This window comes from Mus caroli, unplaced genomic scaffold, assembly GCF_978045245.1.
Source record: "Mus caroli unplaced genomic scaffold, Mus_caroli_1 scaffold_20, whole genome shotgun sequence".
In the NCBI taxonomy this organism is placed as follows: Eukaryota; Metazoa; Chordata; class Mammalia; order Rodentia; family Muridae; genus Mus; species Mus caroli.
Genome location: NW_028227275.1, coordinates 7,934,422 through 7,954,613, shown reverse-complemented (window position 1 = coordinate 7,954,613; position 20,192 = coordinate 7,934,422). Strand labels below are relative to the sequence as shown.

General features: G+C 44.6%; 1 protein-coding gene across 5 annotated transcripts in view; it reads left to right on the top strand.

Moving 5' to 3' along the window:
* Mxi1 (MAX interactor 1, dimerization protein) overlaps positions 1-20,192 on the top strand; it is a 62,350-nt gene that overhangs the window by 21,897 nt on the left and 20,261 nt on the right. For 4 of the 5 annotated variants that reach the window (XM_021152103.3, XM_021152106.3, XM_021152105.3 and 1 more), the window contains exon 3: positions 14,203-14,232. The exons of the other annotated variant lie outside the window; for it this stretch is intronic. In XM_021152103.3, the coding sequence (XP_021007762.1) occupies positions 14,203-14,232 (30 nt within the window). The remainder of the gene's footprint in view (positions 1-14,202; positions 14,233-20,192) is intronic. 5 annotated transcript variants of the gene reach the window in all.

Genomic DNA, 20,192 nt, shown 5'->3' with positions numbered 1-20,192 from the left:
CCGGCTTAGATGATCTCTTATGGTGTATATTTAAATACACACACACACACACACACACACACACATACATACATAATGATAAACACTTAAAAACATATTTGCTTATCTATAATTTTTTCTGGTTCTTTTGTTAGGAATTAAGACGTATTCGAGAACTTGTCTTTTAATCCACATGTAGATTTGTCTTAAGTTACTTTTCTGTTCCTTTGACAAACGCCAGGCTACTTACAGAAGAAAGAATCTATTGAGAGCCTCCTTACTGTTTCAGAGGGGGAGTCGGTGGCCGTCACGGTACAGCTAATCCACAAGCACAAGGCAGAGAAAGAGAGAGCTTAGCTGAGATGGTGGGGGCTTTTGAGATCTTCAAGCCCACCTCCAGTGACACCTCCTCATCCTTCCCAAATAGTTCTACCAGCTGGGACCAAGCATTGGAATATATGTGCATGTGGGGATCGTTCTCATTCCAACCACAGAAAAATTTAAACAAACAAATAAAAAGTTTCGGGGCTTGTTTGTTTATTTATTTGGCTTTGTTTACAAAATGGAAAGAGGAGTGCCATTTGGGAAACAGGGCTGGGTTCTGTCACGTTACAGGGGTTTGAATCCCCGTCTCCTAGAAGTCAGGTACATGGCTTCATTACACCTCTCTTCTGACCCTGGCTGTAAAATAAGAAGCTGTATTCGATATTCCCGGGATTCCTTCTTGCCCGAGTGCCAGTTGTGCCGAGTTGACAGTTTTAGGACCTGGTGACCATAGGGGACTGCACATATTGCACATCAGCGCACACATGACATCGTTACTAACAGCGTGTGGTTAGCAGACATTATAATTCATTAGTAAGAAGGTTTTCATCTAGGCTGGGCGGTGGTGTCGCACGCCTTTAATCCCAGCACTCAGGAGGCAGAGGCAGGCGGATTTCTGAGTTCGAGGCCAGCCTGGTCTACACAGTGAGTTCCAGGACAGCCAGGGCTACACAGAGAAACCCTGTCTCGAAAAACAAAACCAAACAAAAAAAGGTTTTCATCCCTCCTCCTCCTCCTCCTCTTCTTCTTCCTCCTCCTCCTCCTCTTCTTCCTCCTCTTCCTCCTCCTCCTCTTCTTCTTCTTTTTTTTTTTTTTGGCTTGTTTTGTTTAGTTGTCGTTTTTTTTTTTTTTTTTTTTTTTTTTTTGGATTTTTCGAGACAGGGTTTCTCTGTGTAGCCCTGGCTGTCCTGGCACTCACTTTGTAGACCAGGCTGGCCTCGAACTCAGAAATCCGCCTGCCTCTGCCTCCCGAGTGCTGGGATTAAAGGCGTGCGCCACCACGCCCGGCTACTAGTTGTCGTTTTTATTCCAGACAGGGTAGGTATCTTATTTATACTGGTTACATAAGATAAATGGTGTGTAGAAATTTCAGTTCCTTTATCATCTCGAGAACACGAGAGAGCAGAATGTGTGCGATACCCTTTCTTCCTCGGTTATCTGTGTAGAAGTCACTGTTCCTTTTCTATATCTGAAAACATTAAACCTTTTCTTCTGTCCTCCTTTTCTTGAGTTTTTCACTCTGGATTGAACCAATTTAGCTCGTGCTAGCTAAGTACCGCTCCACTGAGCTGTGCCCCCAGCCCAGTGTCTTAGGTTACCAATGCTGTGATACCACATGTCTGAAACAATAGTTATTTTCTGATATTGTAGCATCCTAAAGATACAGTGGCTAACTTTCACTGTGATGTTCTCAGGTAGGCTGTGATATCCCTGATACAAATGTTCTGTAAACTTATGTTGGGAGTTACGGGACTCAGGACAGAAATTCCCTAATCTTTTCCCCAAGATTCAAAAATCATATTTTTACAGAGGTACAAAGGAAAAAAGTGAAGGATACAATGTGATATCATAAATATGTACTTTGAAAATGCTAGTAATTTTGTCTGACAGCTGGGAGGGTGGGACCTATAATATGTAATTATTTTGTAAATGCATGCTTGGTTTTACTGTAATCTTAGTCACAGCTTTTTGGCACACTTCAGCTGAACTTGCTAAGATGTTTCTGCTGTTTGAGAATCTTGTTGCAGTAGACCTTCAGGGCTGGAGAGATGGCTCAGCGGTTAAGAGCACTGGCTATTCTTCCACAGACCCCAAGTTCAATTCCCAGCACCCACATGGCAGCTTACAACTGACTGAACCTCCAGTTGCAGAGACTCCAACCCTCCCACACAGGCAGACATGCAGGCAGAACACCAGTGCACATAAAAACATAAGTCAAGATCTGTCATCTTTAAACCTGCTAAAGGAGCCACTGATTAGTGCCACACTAATTTATCCCTAAGCATTTCTCAACTACGTCTTCTGATCTCTTGGCTTTACTACAAGTCTCCTAGGCTCAGCCTTCATCTGAACTGAAAGAGTGTGGTGACTTCCTCCCTGATGTAGTTGCAGCCATGATCTTCATGAATTTCATGCGCTGGCTTTCTTTCAGCGCCTCTAACATATCATAGTTCCTTCTCCTCCAAGGCCCGTATATGCTCAGTTCCCCAGTGGCAGTCATCATCCTCCCTCCTTGCCAAATTACCTCTGTCTTCTAGCACTCTTCCTTCAGTGCTAAGGTCCTCAGGGAAGCCATTCTTATTCTCTGATAGTTCCTCAGGTCTCTGGGAGACCGACAGGGTTGCATGTTGTGTAAGCTGGCATCAGACTTGCTTTGAGGCCAGGCTGTCCTTGAACTCCTGATCCTCCTGCCGTCTCCCAAGTGTTGGGAGTACAGGCACCAGCCAATGTGCTCGGCAGTAGGTCAGATCTTTATATATTCCATGGAATATATATGTTCATTATGGTATAATGTTCGTTATACTTGTAGGGATAGTGTCATCTGATTGTTTCTAATATTTGTGGCACATTTGTTAGGCTAAAGATTCCATAAGGACAAGGTTCAAGTGTCCTCTGCTGCTTCTCAGTGGCTCAGCTCTCTGACGCTCCGGCCTGCACCGCCCACGTGCCGCTGAGGTTATAGGGGTACCACTGTGTGCCTGACTTTTGCTGTAACACTATCTCTGCTGTCAACAGCAGTCTGCACATAGTAGGTGTTACTCAGAGTGGAGGGTTGTCAGACCCCGTGTTGACAGCCTTACAAGGAAACCATGTTTTTGTGTGTGTGTGTCATGTACTGTGTCGGACTGGAGGAAAAACTGTGGCTGAGAGTGCAGCTCCTGCTTTGGCAAACTCTTATATGATGTTGTGTTGTCAGGAATGTTAAGGGCAATGTATTTATGTAGCGTATGAAGATGACTCTTCACATTTGAAACTGTGGTTTTTTTGTTTTTTTGTGGGGTTTTTTTTGGTTTTTTGAGACAGGGTTTCTCTGTGTAGCTCTGGCTGTCCTGGAACTCACTCTGTAGACCAGGCTGGCCTCGAACTCAGAAATCCTCCTGCCTCTGCCTCCCGAGTGCTGGGATTAAAGGCGTGCGCCGCGACGCCCGGCTGAAACTGTGTTCTTATAAACAAGCGTATTATGGTAAACTGCAGAGCGTTACATTAATTTCAAAGAACACTCGCTGTCATCCCTTGTAACAGGAAAATGCTATCAAAGAACTGTCAGTTTTGGCAAAAAAAACGTTGGTGTTAACCTGTGGCACATGGGTTGTTAGGCTGAGCTGGAAAGAAGTCACGGATCAGGTCCCGCTTGGACTTGAGTTGTTGTCGTGTGGGGAGACGTCAGGAATGCCAGAACACCAGAGAATTCCAGCTCTGGCTGCTAACATCAAAGAAATTAAACACCAGCAGCAGCAGCAGCAGATTTTCTTGTGCTTAATAGGGTTTGGCTTAGCATTCTTTAAAGACAAAGATTTTTTTTTTCCGTCTTCATAGAGAAGGGATGAGTGTTTTCATCTTCAGCTTTCTCTCCCTTCTGACTGTATTCAAAAGTTGGTAGTTTTTGAGAGAGTAGGAGGATAATTTGTTGTCCCCCCCCCCCTTGGAGATAGGGTTTCATTAAGTAGCCCTGCTAGGGGACTGGTGAGATGGCTCAGCAGGTAAGAGCACCCGACTGTTCTTCTGAAGGTCCTGAGTTCAAATCCCAGCAACCACATGGTGGCTCACAACCATCTGTAATGAGATCTGACTCCCTCTTCTGGTGTGTTTGAAGACAGCTACAGTGTATTTACATATAATAAATAAATAAATAAATCTTTAAAAAAAAAAAAGTAGCCCTGCTAACCTGAACCTCTGCACATCACAGTGGCCTCAAACCTTAGAGGTGGCTGCTTCTGCCTCCTGAGTGCTGGGATTAAGGGTGCGTGGCATTATACCCAGCATGTTAAAAGAAAAAAAAAATTAATGTATACTTTCTACAATGCAGATGTTTTGACTGTAAGTACATCTGGGTACCACATGTGTGCAATGTCCACAGAGGCCAGATGAGGGTGTCAGATCCTCTGGAACTGGAGCCACCATGGGGGACAGCACTTATTTATTTATTTATTTATATTTTTTAAGAGAATGGGAGTGGGGTGGGGAAGGAAGAGCTGAAGTGAGCACAGGCAGAAGCATGGTTGGTTTTATTTTTTTTAAAGAATTATTTATTCTTATATGCACTTATATGTATGTAAGTGCATTGAGGCTGACTTAAGACACACCAGAAGAGGGCATCAGATCCCTTTACAGATGGTTGTGAGCCACCATGTGGTTGCTGGGAATTGAACTCAGGACCTCCGGAAGAGCAGTCAGTGCTCTGCTCTTAACCACTGAGCCATCTCTCCAGCACTTACTTTCAGAGGCTAATTATAGAGGATTCTTCTCTGTGACAGTAACTCGTGTATTCTGTTCTCAAGAATGTTCCTGATGTTTGGAGAATTGCGTAGAGACTCGCTTTTGTGAAATTCCTAGTTTTTAGATTTTAAAAATAGTTTCTGGGTCTTTGTGTTATGGAACCTTACCAAGTTTTGGGACACAAATGTAGATTATTCGCAGGTAAATCTTGGTGATGACTGCGCTCTTCAGTACTGTCGGTAAGAAACCGATCCTTTGAGATGTGTTTTGTGTGCCTCACAGGAAACGAGCCAGGGTTTCCTTTCAGTGCTTCACTGAAGCCCAAGTTTGCTCTTAACTCTTGAAGCCTTAAAAGATTATTTCTTGTAGGTCAGTAGACAACAACAATGCCTCCCTATTTAAAGAGATAACTTTTATTTTTATTGGCCCAAATAGTAAACATATGACAGAAAAGACTACATGTTAAAAAGGTAATTTTAGGTCTCATCGGATGCTTTTCTCTGCTTTAAATCACATGTGGCCAAGAGATGCTGTAAGCGATTTGCTTAACACTTAGTTATATGGCAGGTAGTGCAGACTAACGAGGGAACAGTGCCTCTCCTGGACATTGGATGCTGTTAGGTGAAAAGCCAGTACCAGGTTTAGGCTACTGCTTTCTGAGTTGTTGGTCAGTGAGGTCCGTGGACCCCAGCATTCCAGTCTGTTACTGCCTTTGCTTTGGTTACCCTCCCAAACTTGATGTTTGGACCCTATTGCTGAAGCCACCCTATCCTTGAGACACAAGACATGGAGAATACAAGCCGATATTGACCTAAAGGCATCATCTCTACTGGCTAGCTTTCATAGAACTCCAGGGTTAAACAGACGCTACCAGGAGAGAAAAGTTACCAACAGTCTTACTGAGCTGAGAACCTTGTGAGCTACAAAAATGACTGGCCTACTCCAGTATGTGCACAGGTATAGTAGTGGCATATATGTTACGGAAGTAACCAACCACTTATTCGCTGGGTTTACAGCCCACTTCACAAAATAGAGCCCACGCCTGGCACTGTTAACTACGGCTGGGTAAGTCATAGGCTCGGGAAGAGAACTTCGGACTGTCATTCTGCTAACTGGACATCCTATTAAACAGGCTCCTTTCAACCCTCACCAAGATGCTTCTTTTTACAGTAGATGGTGATCAACACAGAAACCCACAACTGGATTATATATGGAGAATAAAGAGGCTGGAAGACTCCACTCTAAATGGGGCATCTGTATCATATCCCTGAGGTTCACAGTAACCATCTCAGAAAGGATGGGCAGAAAAAAACCTGTAAAAGCCAGAGGTAGTAGACATCCGCAGATAATATACCAACCTGATGTTGGCTGCGACTGTGTGCACAAGACCCGCACAGGATCAAGCTAGCCAGAATCTCAGAGCAGACCAAGGAAGGGCTCAGACATCCCACTCCAATGGAAGAAGTCCATTGACCTCGGGGATTCTGGCCCTGAGAGGCCACCCATACCCTAGTAGATGGTCCCACACCCATGCACAAACAGGTAGCAGTAAATGGATTTGGTGGACATTAAATTTAAAAACGAAAGAAAGGCACATGAAGTTGTGAGGGGGAAGCAGCAAGACTGCAGGGCAGGGGTGCAGGTAGATTTGATCAGAGCACATCATATGCAGGTAGAAACATTAGAGCTTTTCATGACAAGCTGAATTTAAAATGTGTGTTCATCGTGACAGTCTGGAAGAGGGGACTGAGGTCTGAAGAAAGCTTTCTTATTAGCAGTGAGGCAGCACTGCCCCCTGCCTTTTTGATGCACTTCTTCATTATTTTCTTCTGGTGAGGATAGATTTCCAAATACTAATCTAATGAAAGAGATTCATTTGATAGCATGGCTGACAAACTGTGTTTCCAGATACAATTTTTAGCTTAATATAGACCTAATGTAATTGAAGCGTGCATTATAGAACCTCGTTCTCTTCTGTCTCTCATTTTTTTTTTTTTGGTTCTATTTTATGTTTTGATTTCCCATTGTGCTAATTTGCTTTCTGTTGCTGTGATAAAACACCATGACGGAAAGCGCCATGGAAAGGGTTAACAAGTTACAGTCCGTGGTCAGGGGAAGTCAAGGCAGGAGACTGTTGGCAGGAACTGAGTCAGAGACCATGGAGCACACTGCTCACTGGCTTGCTCGGGTCGCTTTCTGTGCAACCCAGGATGGCCTGCTCAAGGTTGACACTGCTTACAGGGGGCGTGGCCCTTCCACGTCAATCACTGGTCATGACAATTCGCAGCTGACTGGCCTCCAGGCCAGTCTGATGGAGGCGTTACCTCAGTTAAGGTTCCCTCTTCCCACATGAACACAGTCTGTGTCAAGTTGACAAAAACAAACAATGTAACCAGTCAGCCAACCAGCCGACCAACCAGCACATCTCTAAAAATGCTGGTACATTCCCCTCTCAGAATATGTATTTACACAGATACACTGTATTTCTATTCTCATGAAACAACGTACTATCTAATGAAAGAAATAAGCAGCCAAGCCTTTAATCCCAGCCTGGTCTACAAAGTGAGTTCCAGGACAGCCAGGCCTATACAAAGAAACCCTTTCTCGACAAAACTAAAAAGAAAGAAAGAAAGAAAGAAAGAAAGAAAGAAAGAAAGAAAGAAGCAAGATAATTTATTATTTCAAAATATGATGAAGTTCATAACAGGAAAAACAGAATCCAGTGAAGTCTATAACAGGGCCTGATGATTGATCTCTGAGGGAGCGCTTCGTGGTTCTGAACCTATTATAACCTTTTACTCTTAGAAAGTTTTCCCACAAGGCTGTGTTGTATGCTGAGTTCGTTCCCTCTCCGTCCCTGCCCACCTTCCCTTTGTTCCCCTAGATGGGTTCACTTCTCCTCACGCCATATGTAGTAATTTCATGTGTCTGTGTGTATATGTGCGTATCTGTATATACAATGTATAGCAGCTACAGGAGCGAGGGAAGCCATACTGGTGGTTCTGAAACTAGTTCAGTTAAGGTGATGTCTGCAGTCGTATCTGTTTTCCTATAAGAATTCCATTTTTCTTTATGCCCCAAGAAATTCTATTGCTTAAGTGTGTTGTTTTTTTTTTTTCATGTTTGTCTTCAACATCTTAAGTTATTGGAGGATGTTGTGCTCTGCATATCTGCATCTGCAGTAGTTTATTAAGCCGGGTGTCTTGATGGCATTCAGATAGTCTAAGGTCTCATTTGTCATCCCAGGCAGAGCTGAATTCTGCTGTACCTTTGTTATTTCCTGTTTGTTACAAGCATGAAGACTTAGACTTGGGTGACAGAGGGCACATTCAAGTGGGCACAGGCGAGTCTGTATTACCAGCCCTGGGAAGGCTGAGGCAGGGGGATTGTGAGGTTTAGGCCAGCTTTGGCTACATAGTTAGACCCTAGCTCAAAAAGAAAGTGGGGGGAGGGGCAGGCTCTGTCTTATAAAATCAGCAATAATTCTAATTTCCATGTAACATGATAGCTGCGCATTTATAAAGTCTGTAACGTGTGTCTCTCGCTTTGATTTCAGAAAAGTGTACGAAGTGGATTCTCTTCCTCTTCTTCCTTCCCTCTCCCTCCTCCCCCTCGCCGTCCTCCTCTTCTTCCTCCTCCCCCCTCCTCCTCCTTTTTCCTTCAAGAAATTGGACTTGTAGTTCAGGCATTCCTGGAGGATAAATTAAAGGCCTAAGACTTGTTTCTGTAGGATAAGCAAAGACCTGTTGGTAATAATTTACCTGAAGAATTAAAGACCGAACAGCCCAAACTTAGATTCTGTGTGGTGGTGTCAGTGTTCTGCCTTTCTGTCAGACACCTGGATCACGTGCTCCAGGGCTGACGTCATGGTACTGCCCACCAGTGCTGTTTTAACCCTTTGTAGTTTATTTTCTTTTTCATTAGTGAAACCGCTGTCCTGTCTTCAGTGAGTCAAACTTTGATAAAGCTGCAGCTTGTCTCTCATTGTGAGCTCAGTTTATGAACCAGTCTCGTAAATCTTTGCAGACCCTCTAAGAAAAGAAATTTCAAGGTCAGTGTGCAGTGAGTTTGCCTTGATATTAAGAAGAAAAGTGAATTTTCAGGTGTTTGGTTTTTGACTCCCCACCATTGTCCTGCCCACACATAGAATTAAGAGATCCTGCCTTAGTCCCTTCTATGTATACGTCAGTGTGAAATGAGCGCAGCCGTAAGGGAGCTTTGTAATTTTAGAGTATCTATATTTCCAGTGTAGAGACTCAGTGAACACTGAATATTGTGGTGTACACACGCAAGCTCACAGAAATCAGATTTTGGTGAGATGTTGACACTTTATTGAGAAGACTGGTGAGCTTATAGTTAATTGCTTTATGTGAAAGAAATTTAGAAATGTTTAAAAATCTTTCTGATGTTTATTTTATTTTCAACACTGTTGTTGTTGTTTCCTTCCTTTTTTAAACTTTGAAATCTGAGGCAGAGACACGAAGATCCTAGGGGCTTGCTGGCAAGCCAGTCTGGCCAGATTCCAGTGAGTGATAGACCTTGTCTCAAATGGAAGTTGAGAAGTGATTGGGGAAGGTACCCTGTGTCAACCTCTGGCCCTCATGTGCACATATGCACACACATACACAGACGGACAGACAGACAGACTACTCACAGTCTGAGACTCAGGTTACCAGAAGTAGCTGGGAACATTACCTACCTCACTTCTGTGAAAAAAAATACTCAAAAAGAAACTTGAGGGAGGGAGAATGTATTTTGGTTCACAGTTTGAGGTACAGTTCATCACGGTGGGGAGACGTGGTCTGAGCAGTGAGTCACGTGTCTGCAGGTACGAAGCAGAGAGAGATGAGTAGAGTGCTCAGCCTGCCTTCTGTTTGTGCTGGTGAAGACCCCACCCATGTATTGGGACCACATACACTTAGGGTGGGCTGGCCTGACTCCATGATGTCTTCTAGGTGATAGGCGTGCCTGGGGATTGACACGTGCTAGAACCAAGTCCAAGGTGGTTGTAGATTCTGTCACTTGACAATGAGTAGAAACCACGCCGAGTGACGTGTTCTCTTTACTCTTTACTCTTTCAGCAAAACATTTACCTACTAAATACCAGTGTGTGGCTCACGTTGTGGCCACACACTCATAAGCATAAGACCTGGGTGTTAGTGTAAGTGCAAGAAGACAGAGGCGCAGTCCTTGAAGATGAAGGTGTCTTCCCTGCTCACTCACGCTCACATCTGAATGGTCCTGGCCCGTTATTCAAAGTCACCGCAAAAGCTGGAAGCAGTCGGCATGCCCACCAGCCAATCAGTAGGCTAAGACAGGGATGATCATACAGCCGTGGCTATAATCACTGTCTTGGTTGAGGGTTTTGATTTTATGGGAAAACGTGTAAGAAAAGCTTTCAAAATTCAAAATTTACCATCTTTCATGTCCTTTACTGCCTTTTCCTCAAAATATTAGCTATATATTTGGTGGAAACATAGACAGAAAATACCCTTTAAAAAAGTAAGACCTGGGTGTGGTACATAAAGAAACAATAAAGAATAATAATATATAAGTATACTTGGAAGTTTTGCCCCAGTGATTCTCATAGTTTTCCTTGTCAACCCTTTTTGGATATAGACTTCAGAGAACCCCCCTCACCCCACTTTTTAATATATGTATATATATATATATATGTGTGTGTGTGTGTGTGTGTATACATAAATATATGTATATACTTATATATATTATATACAATATTTTATATATTCTATTTCATATATGTGTTATGGATTACACTTTATGTTTCAGGTTAGAAAATACTTCTCTAGCTTCATAGATGATGTTCACTTTGTTGTCTGAGAGCAACATTCATTAGGTCCGTGAAGGGTTAGAAAGCAAATGAAAGAAAAACATAAGTAGTTGAAGATTGGCTTTTTAATTAACCAGGCTGTGTCTTCCCCAGTCTGGTAACAGGCTTCTGTTTTCCTTTCTTGGCAGTGATTCTTCTGAGTCACATGTGACCATTTTATGCAGGTTTGACTCTCCTGTCTGTCCTTTAAATACACCCTAAACATAACATGGTCGAGTTAGGTTGTAGTCAGAAAACACGGGGGTCTATGTGAGAAAACGGGGCCCATTCAAACATGGGATACATAGAATGTCTCTCTTAAAGAGTTGTTACTGATAACGATTACCCGTGATTCAGTGCTAATTGAGAGAGACGCTTTTCTGTCCTTGGAAGTTAATTAAGCAGAGAAGAGGTGTGTGAAAGGGGAGAGTTTGCCTCACTGGCGTTTGCTCGCAGAGCTGCATTCTGTTCCGAGAGTGTGTTGGTGTGCAGTGGATTCATCTACTCGTTTATTCTTAGCATCACTTGAACCACTGTATCTCTCTGTACACATTCGGGTGTCTTTCTCTGCCTCACACTGCTGGACCTTGCACCGTCTGCACAGTTGGCTAAACGACCAAATGGCTTTAGTCACTTGTCTTTCGGTTTCTCTTTTTCCTTGCTACGATTATTTCTCTCTTTCCGGGTGAATTTCTCAGGTTACTGAACACCCATCAAATTGTCTTATGTAGTATATTTAATAGTGTTTAGAGTTTTCAGTTTTTTTGTTTTGGTTTTTGGTTTTTGGTTTTTTTTAACGTGATTATTGGAGTTGGAGAGACAGTTCAGAGTGGGGTAGAACTCCGGGGTTCGAGGTCCAGCAGCCAGGTGGCAGCAGGTGATGGCTCGCAGCTCTCCGTAATTTCAGTTCCTGGTGATCCAATGCCCGTTTCCAGCCTCTGAAAACGCTGGGCACACAGGTGGTATCCAGGCAGGCAAAACACCCATATACATAAAATTTAAAAACAAAACCAAAAACCAAAAACCTAGACCGGGTAGCACAGCCTGTAGTTCTAGCATTCCGGAGGCTGATCAGGCCTTTCAGGTCAGTGAGGCCATGCCTCAAAACAATTAGGACCTCAGATTTCCTGGCTGCCGTGTGCGCTTGCATCCCCCCCCCCCCCAAGTTCTCACTCTAACCTAGCAAGGCATGATGATATTTGAGTTTTACAAATTAGGAAACTGTGAACCAGGTTAAATAGTCTGTCCCAAAGCTACACAGCTGCTGTGAGTGAGCGGCAGGTAGTACTAAGCGCAGGCTTTTGCTGTGTGACACTGTTGTCTGTGTGACTTCTATGTGTCACCACGCCTTGCCGTTGCTTGGGACCTCACAGCTCTGCCTGCTTAACCTATTCCTTCTAGTTGGAATAACCTTTGGTCGGCTCCAGACCTTACTGAAACCAGCCACGCCTGTCATTTAAGCCCCAAATCATAGCTGCCTCTGCCCCAGATATTCTCAGTAGCTCCAGGGAGAAGTAAATGCCGTGACCGTTGCACTCCTGAGACAGTTGGATTTTCCCGTACGAGCTTATTTTACCTCTCGTCATAACGACTCCTATACGCGGGTGAGTTTGCCAGCCAGCCGCTCTCCCGTTCCTTGTTGTCTAAGTCAGTGTTGAACACTGAGAGCGTTCAGGATGTGCTGACTTCATAGTCTATGGAAAAGCTAAGCAAAGTAGGAGTAAACATTGGAAGAGCGAGGACTGTGGGAATCAATAGTGTGTTTGCGAAAGGGCTGGGGCGCGCGCGGTGTTGGGGGGGATCATTGGTGTGTTTGCAACCGTTGTGTTTCTTGTTACTTGGGAGTCTTGTTAAAACCTGTGGTGGCGTAACTAGATGTGTGTCGTGCATCTCCTACGTCACTCAGGTTGAGAGTCTTAGCCCCCCCTTTTTTTTTCTTAATAAGACAAATAATAAGAGTGTTCAGGAGAGGCAGGAGGGACCTGCTGTTTTAATTTTGCTCACAGTGGTGGGCCCGATTATGCTCCTTTGGTCCTAGCTTTTATAATAGGTTCAGGATAATGTTGGAATTCCACTGCTGGTTATTGTTGAACGTCTTCTCCTTTGCATTTGTGGTGACCCATGGGATTGCCGGATAGTTTAGAATAGGTTGATGGTGAACTAGCATCTGTTTTTCTATAAACACATCATTGCTGGGGATCAGGTACTGTGGACTTTCTTAGAGAGAGAGCATCTCTTACCTGCTGTCAGTTTTAGAGAGAGGCAACTAAACCCAAACTTGCTTGCCAGGAGGGCACAGGAAATCTCACTGTTAATTTTGAAGGATTTCTTTAATCCCTGGGGGGCCGCTGAGATGACTTTTGCTGTGTAAACCCGGCGGCGTGAGTTCAGTCCCCAGAACACACGTAAAGGTGGACAGAGAAACTCCACCACAGAGGAGCTCTCTTACCTCCATCTGCACCGTGGCGTGCGTGCGGAACGTGCGTGCTCACAGGGAGACGCACTTGTGAATACTAATAGTGAATAAGTGACTAAGTATGCCATTGTCCTCGCAAACTTCTCTGCTTGAGTGTCTTACACAAACGAAAACAATCCACACGTTTAATAAACAGACTGGTAGACGCTTCGTCGTCATTTATTGCACTTTAAGCCCTGAGTTGCTAAGCTACAGATTGCATGTTTTTATAGTTTCTTCTGCCTGAATTGTGCATACATTTGCTGCTCATTTGGCGGAAGTCTTGAGACATCATAAGACTCTTTTTCCTTTTTTTTTTGAGGGAGAAGGGCTTAAGATAACTTTAAAAATGAGTGTCTGTCTTTTTCATCCTGTGGAACTTTAGGAAATTGCCAATAAGCAAGAGGCAGGCACACAGACAGACAGACACTCAGCCCTCTGGCTGTTGAATTCAAGACAGTAGGTAAATTCCCACCAATTATGAGGCTCATAAAAATACGTACTTGTTAAGGGTTGTGAGTCTCACATTAAATGTCCATGGGTTGGGGGATAAAATTACAGCAGTCAGTAACACAATATTCCGAACGCGTTCGGCATTGACAAAGATGTGTAAAATGATATATGGGGGGGTGTGGTTCAGCTGGAGAGTGCTTGCTTAGCATGCATGAGATGGTGGGTTCAGTCCCAGGAGCACATAAAGTCAAATGCAGTGGTACATACCTGTAGTCCCAGCACTTGGGAATAGAGGCAGGAGAGCCAGAAGTTTAAGGTCATTCTCAGCTACACAGTGAGTTTGTGGGTTCCTGGACTCAATACACACATGGATGTGCACGTGCTGGAAGGTGATCAAAGTCTTAGTTCTAATATTAAAAACTTAAATTGTCCTTTATCATATTCATGTTTTAAAATCCTGGATTATTACTTAAGGGACTAATGTAAGAATTCTGATATTTGCCAAATAGCTCATTGTATTTTGCTGCTTAGTATAAATTTGTTAGCCATTATCACAGTGATTTGCAGCGAGTATAACTTTACTCAAATGAATGAGGTTGTAGAAGTCTGTGTGTTGTATTGTTAAATTCACTTGTAATATATTACTGACACAGCTGATCCACCTTTCTGTAACCTTATTAACAAGTTTGGCTAATGCTTTTTCTTCTTCTTCTTCTTCCTTTAGATCTACACACAATGAGTTGGAAAAGAACCGGTGAGTCTGTAATGAACTGCAGCTTTAATTTGTTTGAAAGCAAACTTCCGATTCTGCATGAGAAATTAAAGTGATTGGGAGTGACTATGTAGTTGTTATTTTATTTTTAAGATTATAGCTTATCATGATTGTGATACATTGTATTTTATGGGGAAAAAAAAAGATTTTAAGAAGTAAACATGTGTCCAGGCAGTGGTGGCACACACTTTTAATCCCAGCACTTGGGAGGCAGAGGCAGGCGGATTTCTGAGTTCGAAGTCAGCCTGGTCTACAGAGTGAGTTCCAGGATAGCCAGGGCTACACAGAGAAACGCTGCCTGGGGGTGGGGGTGGGGGAGAGTAAACATGTTACTGAGCTCATTCGAATTTGAGTTTATGGGATGGCTTTCTTTCTGTCTTTAAGAATGTGGTTGACTGTGATAGGCTCATGGCTTAAAAACATGGATTTACTAAAAGGTTAGGTTTTTTGAATTAGGTGATAAATGTCAGAAACTTGAGTGCAGTGGATCTTTGCAGTTTGCCTATTTGTTTGTTCATTCGTTCATTCATTTATTTATTTAGCAAATGCTTTTCAATTGTGAGCTGTAAAGTCTCACTGCCAGATACACCGAGTGGTTTGCCTAGAAATTATAAGAATGTTTAAGGTCACGTTTGTCCTTAAGGACCTTGAGTTTTCTGGGTGAGAAAGTATCAGGTACGGTAATGGAGAAGCAGAGGGTACTAACGGAAAGATTGTTCTGGAAGGCCGTAATTCTCCTTTGCAGAGAGTCTTGGAAGACTGTAGACGGCAGTGAGCGAGGACTGTGTCCTTAGAAAACTGCAGGAGGTTCAATATGATATCAGAGATTGAGTTCAAGACCCACCTGGCCTATTGCAAAGTAAGATCCTGTCTCAAAAACAGAAGGAGATTGGAGAGATGGCTCAGCAGTCGACAGTACTTGCTGTTCTTTCAGAGAGCCCAGGTTCAGTTCAGTAGCTCACATCACCCAAAACTCTGGTTTCAGGGGACCTGAAGCCTTCCTCTGACCTCCCTGAGAACTAGGCACACACATGGTACTTACACATCCACGCAGGCAGAACACTCAAACACTAAGATAAAGCAAAACCAACAAAATAGCGAGAAAACGAGAATATATATCTTGTTGGGGGGCACATGGGTTAAATACTGATAAACATGTGGCTCTTGGTAGGCCTCCATTAGAAACCTCACCCCCCCCCCCCAAAAAAAAGGCTTTTATCACGAGTAAAGAGGCTGTGTAGTACTATGGGTAAGAACTTTTCAAGTCTCCAAGGAAACGTTATGTATTAGTCCATCTTATCTCTGACTTAATCACAGCAGAAATGTGTGAAGGTGGTGTTTAGCCCTCCTGTATTCCTTTGCTGCACCCTGTGGGTTGTTTAATCTGGTGTCCCTCTGTGCCAGAGGAACAGCACTGCAGAAGTCATACGCTAGGACCCTCCTTACGGCGGGGTCCAGTCATCTGCTGACAGCCTCGCAGGAGCTGTCAGTCCTCACAGCTCTCTTCTCAGACTATTTCTCCTCCTCTTCTTCCATGTTGTCTGTCTGCTTGGTTTATTCTCTTCCTCTGTTCCCTGAGATTATCACCGGGAAGATGAAACGGTAACCTTTCCATGACACATTCTTCAAAAGGATTTCTGTCGTTAGCAATAAAATTCCACTTCAGCTGCACGTGTAAGAGAGCCAATGGGTAAAGAGAGGTCAGATTCAATGACCTGTGCCCTCCCTCTGCAAAGTTTCCAGCGTGTGGTCAGGCAAGACCCGGGGGGGGGGGGGGCGGGGGTTATTCCAGAGAGGGGTGTTTAGCAGGAAGGCAGCACAAGAGTGTCTAAAAGTTTATCCTAGATGGTTACTGCAGTAGCAGTCAGAGGTTGTTATTTCCAAGGCAAGTTCTTACCTACACTGTGGTCAGCCAGGATCCTGCATCTTTTAAGGAAAGTAGGTTTCTGGCTTTGGCTCCCGACATCTTTAGAACCTGACCTTAAATGAGGAAAGTTATTCAGTACCAAAGTGGCAGTTCAGTTTGTCTTTGTCCTGACAAGGCATTCTTGGAGTCATTTGTATTCTTGAATTTTTGCCACCGTGTGTGTGTGTGTGTGTGTGTGTGTGTGTGTGTGTGTGTGTGTGCGCGCGCGCGCGCGTGTGTGCATGTGTGCATGCGTGCGCGCGCACATACGTTTTATATTCTTGTCAGAAAGAATGCTTTATCTCTAGTTCAGTCTAAAATCTTTACATAAAGCTCTTTGGGTTGCGTTTTCACTGAGGCAAATGCAGTAAGGGTCGCAGTAGGCAGTGTGCAATGTTAGTGAAGAGTGGAGAGATTCTAGATGGTTCTCTTAAAGCCCTAAGACTGCTGAAGGCCTGGGTTCTGGCCTTGAAGAGAGAATAGCTAACAAGTGTTGAAGTTCGTACTCCCAGATCTCAAAGCCTAACAGTGGCGACGGGGCCAGGGACACCCCTATATAGACTTTGTTCAGGTCTCCGTTGCCCAGACGCCTGCAGCTCACTCACTGAGGGCCTTTCAGTTTTTCTGACACGTCTTTGGAGGTCTCAGGAGCTGGGTTCCCCCTGGCTGTGTTGGGCACGTGAGCGGGTGTCGAGTGGGTGTGAGCTGGTGACGAGCACATGTCACTTGTGTACTGTGCTGGTGTGTGTCACCGCACACAGGCCCTGGCGAGGGGGAAGCAGGGCATGCTGGGAGGCTCTGTGGTCCTCGGGAACCCGTGTGAATCACCTCATGGTAAACATAGTGAGTCTTGGCACTCTAGGTGTTAGGATTCACCTTGTCCTTGGCTTATGAGTTCAGGCCTTCGGCAGAGAAGGACTCTTCAGTACAGGTTTAGGGCCGTGTTGTTGGTTTTCCACTTTCTTAATTCGAATTACTCTTCAACAGAGTCAGCAACTTAAATGACTTTAATGGTCAAGAACTCGGTGCTGACTGCAGGGGAGGCCATTCAACCGTAGCAGCTGCCATTCCACTGAAACACAAGGCTGACCCTTAGTACAGCTTTGGCGAAGCTCATATGGCCAAACGAGGACACTGGACTACGAATGCTTTGCTAGGCAGAGGGAGAATGGCTGTGGTAAAAGAGGGAATTACAGCCGGGCATGGTGACGCACGCCTTTAATCCCAGCACTCGGGAGGCAGCGGCAGGTGGATTTCTGAGTTCGAGGACAGCCAGGGGCTATACAGAGAAACCCTGTCTCGAAAAAACAAAAAAAAAAGGGGTGGGGATTACATCCCGTGGCCCTGTCCATCACAAATACCATGGCTATGTTTGTTATCAGTCTTTTTCTTCAGTGATGATTATAATCAATACTTGGCACCCTGATACATAAAATGAAGGCTGTGACCCAGGTCTTACCCTGCATTCTTAAGGTTAAAGCTATCATGGTTTGGTATCTGTAGGCCTCTCTTAGTGGTGCTACTTAGTTTAGTGACCAGCTAATATCAAGTGTACTGGTAGTGTTTCCAAACTGAAAACACTGGGTCACTGAGAAGCACGCGTGCTGACTGTGAATCGAAGCGTTAGGAAAGCCGTCAGCGTGAATGGGCGCACAGAAGCAGGGAGTTGGTATGTTGAGTTACGTCCATGGCCCATCGAGATGGCTCAGTGGCTAGAAGTGCTTCCCCCACACAAACCTGACGACATACAATCAAGCCCTGGACCCCACGGTGGAAGGACAGAACTTTCTCTTCAGCAGTTCTCCTCTGACCTTCTGCCCACACACTCTCACACATCACACACACACACAGTAATAATAAATTGTAAAAGGTCCAGAAAAGAGCAGCTCATGTTGACGGTGGAATAGCAGCGTCTGTCAGGTCAGTACCAGGATGTAAGACCAAAAGCGCAGCTTGGACGTAGATCGCAGAGTGGTGTTTTGAACTTTGTTTTGTTGGCAGTGATCTTTGAAGCTTTTGTTTGATTTTGTAGTATTGGGAATTGAACTCGAGGGCCTCAGGCTAGGCAAGCGTCCCCCTGACGTGATGGCCCAACCCGGAGGGTTTGAGTTTCTGGAGGGAAGATGTAGCGTGCATGGTCAGAGCCTTGGTAGAGGAGGGGCCTTACTAAGCTGGTGATGTGTGCTTCAAACCGCTGGACTTGGAAGGATGGGGACTTGGAGGCCAGCCTGTACTACACAGCCAGCCTTTGGTACGTGAGACCAGTTAGGAATGGATGGTAAAATGTAACCATAGAGGACAGGAGACCGGCTTGGGTGCTTTGGAGGTGGTCTGTGAAGTAACCGGAGAGCGAGCCAGCACTGCCGCTCTGGAGAGCGATGAAGAGAGTGTGTGAGATGCTTTAAAGAGGCCTGGTCTCTGTTAACGGCTCCTCCTCAGCCTTTGCATTCACTGAGCAGCAAGTGTGACCTTCCCAAAGTGTACCTTCCACGATGACGTTTCTCTCCCTGCAGTCCATCCACTGCTTCCCAACTGAGTTACACAGAACCTGCACCACAGAGCCTTCGAGACCCCACCGCTCTGTCCCCATCTCCTGTGGCCCAGCTGATAGGTGCCACCCCATCTCACAGAACACCATGCTCGATCCCAGCTCAGGACTTTGGCATTTGCTGTTCTTCCTGTTACGGAGCCCTTAGTTCTTAGTCGTTCTGTGGTTCTCGGTCCTCTCTTCCTTCCGTTTCATTGTGAGGCCCTGGGTTCAAACATGTGCACACTGGCTATCTACCTGGTCAGTACATCAAATCATATCTATTAATGAAAATTGAGGAATACATCACTCTTGAGCTCTCAGCAGGAGCAATAATTTCATAGAGGAAGGTGTAAAATTTAACGAATTATCAAAACGTAAACAAATTCCATGAGAAGAGTTTATAAGTGGTAACATTTTAAGGGCTGTTACCTGGCGGAGACTGGGTCACCTTTTCTGGGTGTTAGTGTTCTGTTTGTATGTAATACACAGATAAGATTGGTCATAGGTAAGAGGAGCCAATGTCTGTGATAAAGAGTAAACTCTGTGAGGTCCTGCTCACTTTTTATTGTATTGTTTGTGAATGTGGGGTTTTTTTTTATGTGAAGAAAACCTGCATTAGAGTTAAAATCCCAGAAATAATTTTAACTTTTGTCTTAAATGTTTGTTTTTCATTTTGATCGTTTTAAGAGAGGCTCTCACCACGTACCCCTAGCAGGCCTGGGACCCCCAGAGAGTCACTTGTCTCCGTGTCTTCCTTCCTGCTGAGATGAAAGGCACCTTAGAATTTTGGATGTTGCTTTTATCACAAATGCTTGGTTATGATAATAAGTTGGGTTTTGTTTTTTTTTTTCGGGACTCTTCCAATGTCCCTGTGGACACTGAGATAAACTTGACTTTTCTGTTGGCACTGGCCCTCTTTCTACATGCTTCTAAATGAGGATTTCATTTCTGGAGGCCGTGGATACGGTCATCCCGACAAAGCAGTTGTTTCGGTCTCCCTTCCTCATCCGACTCTTTATAACTCCTTGGTGGGAGAAGCGTTTCTTAACCTGCTTTTAGCTGCGGGTTCTGTGTGCCTGTTACGCACAGCAAACACTCTGGGGAGGGGGGCAGGGGAAGGACATTTGTTTTATGAGGAGGGAAAACAAAAGCTGGCTAGGCAGAACTTTCAGTCCTGCCTCATCTAACAGAACCCAAAGCACAGTTAAAGTGGCTTTCTCTAGCCTTTGTCATGTCTGCCGCGCAGAGCACGGTTAGATCTGTGTGTGTGCGTGTGTGAGCAAAGACACGTGTCAGAAAAGGAGGCTTGTCATATTGGCACTCCTGTGAATAAGGGACTGAGAGGGAGGGGACGGTACCATGTTGCCTTTGTGTTTGTTCAGAGTCCTTACAGCAAGGGAGCTTAGTTGTGAACCTAGAGTCCTTCTCTCTTGACTCTATGCCCCACCAAGCTGGTTAATGACAGAGCTAAGGTAGAAGCCTAGATCCCCTAGTCCCCAGCTAGAG